At 33.8% G+C, this 5522-nt stretch overlaps 1 protein-coding gene across 1 annotated transcript in view; it reads right to left on the reverse strand.

The window, feature by feature from the left end:
- Positions 1 to 2566: 2566 nt before the first annotated feature.
- Positions 2567 to 5522, reverse strand: part of LOC110031152 (WAT1-related protein At4g08290-like) — a 9983-nt gene continuing 7027 nt past the window's right edge. Inside the window, exons 8-9 of the mRNA XM_020734221.1 lie at positions 3335 to 3538; positions 2567 to 2851 (exon numbers count right to left, since the gene is read on the reverse strand). Coding sequence (XP_020589880.1) covers positions 2567 to 2851; positions 3335 to 3538 — 489 coding nt within the window. The remainder of the gene's footprint in view (positions 2852 to 3334; positions 3539 to 5522) is intronic.

Raw genomic sequence — 5522 nt, forward strand, 5'->3', positions numbered from 1 at the left:
ATAATAGATGACTTGGGTTACAAGCCTTCCTCAATATAATTACCTTATTTACCTCTTAGGTTGGTTGTGAGGCCCCCTTTAATGGAATAAGGCATTCCCCTATAATGTAACAATCATGTTAGATAAAAAATTTGAGTTTGGAAGTATGCTCCCTAAACATGATTATTGCATATTTTTTTTCAAACTAATTCATAAATATGGAAATAAGACATGTAAAAGGAAAAAAGCCTCATGTATTTCACTATATCAGAAAACAAAATATGAGGTTTTGAAGTAAGCCCCCTAAACTGAATTAAGACAGTCTTCCCTCATAAATCAAAAGCAAAATTTGAGGTTTTGTAGTAATCCCCCTTAATGAGGTTAGGGCGACTTTACTTCAAACTAGTTCAGAAGATTGAAAATAAGTCTCTTAAACAAAATAAGGCCTCTTGTCTTACACTAGCACAAAAATCAAATATGGTATTTGGAATAGGTCCCTCCTTAAATGGAGTAAGACATCCTTCCCTTGACTAGTTCTAAGGATTGGAAATAAGACTCCTGAACGGATCAAGGCCTTAATTCTTAAACTAGCTCAAATCAAATATAAGGTTCAGTATAAGCCCTCAAATCAAATATAAGGTTCAGTATAAGCCCCCCAATTAATGGAAGAATACATCCTTTCCTTAATGAATTTTTGTAATCGAAAGTAAGCTCCTGAAATGGATTAGGGCTTACCTTCCTAAATTTAGTTAACCTGCTTACCTATATATCGTGTTTGACACGTTAATAAGCTCATGTTAGGCTCGTTTGCTAAGTTAACGAGCCGAACACGAGCAAAGATTTGTTCGTTCGTGTTCGACTCGTTTTGGCTCGAACTACAACTCATCAATATATATATATATATATATATATAATGATGAGTTGTATTTTAAAAAAAAATTAATTGACTACAAGGCTACAAAGATTTATAATCAATTATACTAATTAAGAAAAGAGAATAAAAATTATTAAATTAGATTCAAATGATGTTTTAATATAAACAATAATTTTTAAATTTTGCCCCAATCCTAAACATCTTATGGCTATGTGATCAGGGTTGCCAAAACGACTCTTTGTTCGTGAACAGCTTGTGTTCGGCTCGCTAAGCAAAAGAGCCGAACACGAACACACTTTTTGAGATCGAAAAATAAACGAGCTGAACATTAGCTGAGCCTGGGCTCGCTCATGTTCGGCTCGTTTACACCCCTATTTGTAGTGTAGCAGACATGCCATAAATCCAATATAATGACTAGCCCCCTTAAACAGGAGCAAGGCTTTCCATTAAAGGGTATTCATACCTCTCCTATTATTTTTGGTTGTCTAAGATATTTTGAAAACACAATTAATAATTTTTAAATTTTGCCCCAATCCTTAACATCTTATGGCTATGTGATTAGGGTTGCCAAAACGACTCTTTGTTCGTGAACAGCTTGTGTTTGGCTCGTTAAGCAAACGAGTCGAACACGAATACATTTTTTGAGCTCTAAATATAAATGAGCTAAACATTAGCTGAGCCTGGGCTCGCTCATGTTTGACTTGTTTACACCCCTATTTGTAGTGTAGCAGACATGCCATAAATCCAATATAATGACTAGCCCCCTTAAACAAGAGCAAGGCTTTCCTTTAAAGGGTATTCATACCTCTCCTATTATTTTTGGTTGTCCGAGATATTTTGAAGACACAATTAACCTTGGTTTGATCAAAAATTGAGTTTTTTTTCCAACAGGTACAGTGTGCCTTAGTGATGCAGTAAACTTGTTGAGAGTCTTTTGTTGGTATCCATTTCTTATGTCCTTTCACGTTTGACACATGTTTTTGATGTTATGGGATTGTAATTTTTAATACACATGTCCTCGTGGCTCAAAAAATTGACAAAATCCTTCGCGAGCGAATCAAGATTCAATTTGGCTTGACCATTAGTGAGTTTGTCTAGAAGACCCTAGATGACGAAACAAATTGAGCGAGTGCGTAGGAACGTGGAATTTACCTTCAGAGGACACCTTTCTTGCAGGGGTTCCATGCACGAACGAGTGACATGCAAATTGATGCCTTTGATTACCAAAAAAATTATAAATATTAAAAAAATTATTATAAAGAAAAATTTTCCCCCACCTCTTGAATATATATATATATATATATCTGTAAACATTGGACCAACTGGAATTCTATCTGTAAGCCAACTCATAATGGGGGTCTAGGTTTCAGAAGTTTCAAGCATCTACATCACATCAATTTTTGCAAGTTGTGGATACACTTTAGAGCTCAAGAGTCTCTTTGGGCTATCTTTCTTAAAGGCAAGTATTGTAGAGGTTCTCATCCCACTTTTGCTACATCCAAATTGGGAGACTCCAGAATCTAGTCTCACATGATTAAACATAAAGATAAAGCTGAAGATTACTTTATATGGGACCTTGGAGAGGGGTACCTCAATTTTTGGCTTGACAACTGGATGGGTGATGGGAAGCTTGCTGACAAGCTGACTGCTCCCCACCCAACTTTTACCAAAGTGTCAGATTTCTGGAATGATAACCAGTGGAACCTTACTGCCTTAAACAACATACTGGATAACTATACCATTAAAAATATTAACAACATTCTTGTGGATACTACTAAGAAGGACAAACTCACTTCCAAACAAGGGGTTTCCCAGTCTACTACTGCTTACATTTATTCCCAACTTCATCAAGGTGAGAACTGTCTCTGGGGGAAATCCATTCGGAATAACTTCCTCTCTCACTCTATGTCTTTTTGCTGTTGGAGAATCTTCTCTAAATGCCTCCCAATTCATGACATTCTGAAACTGAAGGGATTGAGAGGTCCTTCTTGTTGTCTTCTATGTAAAGGGCAAGAGGAAACAACTAATCAGCTGTTTTTCCATTGTCAATTTGTCCAGCAAATTTGGTTTAATGTCCTCAGAAACTTGAAAGTCCAAACCATCAATCTCACTTGGCAAAAATTTATATCTTGCTGGAATGAATGGTTCCAATTATTAAAAAACTTTTGGTGATACCTTGTGTGGTGGCCTGGTTCACTTGGATGCCTAGAAATAAGGCCAAATTTGAAGATCACTTACCACATCCCTCTAAGGTGGCTGCTAATTGTTTAGCTTTTTTGAAAAAAATCACACATTGGAAACCCTTTCCTGACCTTTTCAAGACCAACTCATAGGCAAATCAACCTGTTTTGGAGCACCCCGTTGTTTACTGGATCAAACCTCCTGCTGGTTGGCAGAAAGCCAATACTGATGGCAGCTTCTAGAGGTCCTCTGCTGGCATTGGAGTTGTCTTCAGGAACTCAAATGGTAATTGTCTCTTACATTACCAGACTCCTGTTTTTGCTGCTGATACTCTGGAAGCTGAACTCTGGAAGCTGAGGCATTGCTCTGGAAGCTGAGGCATTGGCTATCTTTTGGGTCACCTTGATTGCAAGCAAGGCCAAGTTTTGTAATATGATAGTGGAGACAGATTCCAAGATAATGATTAGCATTCTCCTTAATAATATAACCTGCCTCTGGCACATTCTGAAATGGAAGAATAGAATTTCTTATAACTCTCAGGGCCTTAATTTGAAATTCACTTCTATACACAGAGAAGGTAACAGACCTACTAATTGGCTTGCTCAGGCTGGTGCTGAGGCAGACAGACCCAATGATCTAAGAAACTCCCCCCACCACTTCAATTACTTCTCATGGGAGACCTTTCTAATTTGTCTTTCTGTAGACTGTTGTAAATTTCTATCCTTTCATTTTTTGGATTTTCATATATATACGCTTTTACAGAAGATAGTTTTATATATGACTTTAGTTTCATTTATATATATACATCTTATGTATATGTATATATATGTATATGTATATAAATGTATAAAAATTAAATTTGATTTTTAATTTGAATATTTTTACCGAAGTTTGTTTTCTTCGTAAACAACCCGTCAAAATTTCTTATTATTATTGATAGGTTCCGGAAATTTTTTTGTTGATAAAAAAATTTTTTGTAATCAGAAAGAAAAGTCTACTTTCGCCTTTCATAAACTCCCACATTTCGCTTGACTTTTTTGTTTTTTGGCTGTCAAACACCTCTATTCAATTTCTAACACGTATTTTATTTATTAAGTTGAATGGATCTATAATTGAATGACAAAATTTATTCAAATATGACAAACATATAGTAAAATCGAACGTCTCGTTGAGTCAAATCCAATGAGCCAAAGATCATTCAGTTTTGACATTATTAAATCACTCAAATGCTCATAAAACAACATCCGATCAAAGGAGTCACTCTTGGCTACACAACATAGTGATCTGGATTCATACAGTATTTACAAAGTATGTCACTCACAAAATCTATTCCAATAACTCTTGAGGCTTCCTAAGATCCACCATCATCGAACTGTCGCCGACTAGCAACAGTCCCGGCCGGATTGTCGTAGCCGCTCCCTAAGCATTGTTGTATAGCCGCTGCCACCACATCTAGCCAGTCCACTGCTACTTAGCCAATGTTGTTAAGCCCCCACCACTCAGATCCAACAATACATTAGGAATAATTGGTGAAATATCTATTCAAAATAAAAATATTAGGAATAACTGGAGCAAAAGCTTGAAAACAATTAGCCTAAATATATGAGAAATTAGTGAGCTTAGTTTACTTGGAGGATGGTTTACATATATACCACTCTATTTTTATGTATTTACATATATAACCCTAAAACTTCAGTTTTTATATACCTTCCCTTCGTGTGAAAAGCATATTCACTTTTTAAATGTTAAAATGGTGATATGTTTGATGTGACATGAAAAATTTCAATGATATAAATGTAAAAATTAAAGCTTAGGTATTAGATATGTAAATTCAGAAGATTTTGGTGGTATGTATGTAAATTAGTAAATGCCCCATAATAGACTATGATTCTAGCCGGTAAGTCAAATCTACTGAAATAATAAAAAAATAAAAATAAAAAAAATAATTCGAAATGAACGAGTATCTTATCCTCATTTGGGTTGTTGGTGGCGCATCTTGACCATATTTTAAATATCGTTTGAATATTTTGATAAAAACTTTAATTAATTTGAAATTTCAATTTTCTTTTTAATGATCATAATATATAAGTGATTAATATTATTGTTGAATCATGATTTTTCCGTGAATCGCACCCAAAGATTATATGCATATATATATATATGTATAGATATACATATATGTATATATGCATATATATTTATATGTATACATATACATATGTGTATATATGCGTATATACATATACATATATGTATATATGTATAGATGTATATTTATATGTATACATATACATATATGTATATATGTATATATGCATATATACATATATGTATACATACATATATGCATATATCCATATATGTATACATCCATATATGCATATATCTATATATATATATGTATATATGTATATGTATATATGTATATATGTATATATATGTATATATTTATATATATGTATATATGTATATATATATGTATATATGT

Source organism: Phalaenopsis equestris, unplaced genomic scaffold, assembly GCF_001263595.1.
Source record: "Phalaenopsis equestris unplaced genomic scaffold, ASM126359v1 Scaffold000778, whole genome shotgun sequence".
Classification (NCBI taxonomy): Eukaryota; Viridiplantae; Streptophyta; class Magnoliopsida; order Asparagales; family Orchidaceae; genus Phalaenopsis; species Phalaenopsis equestris.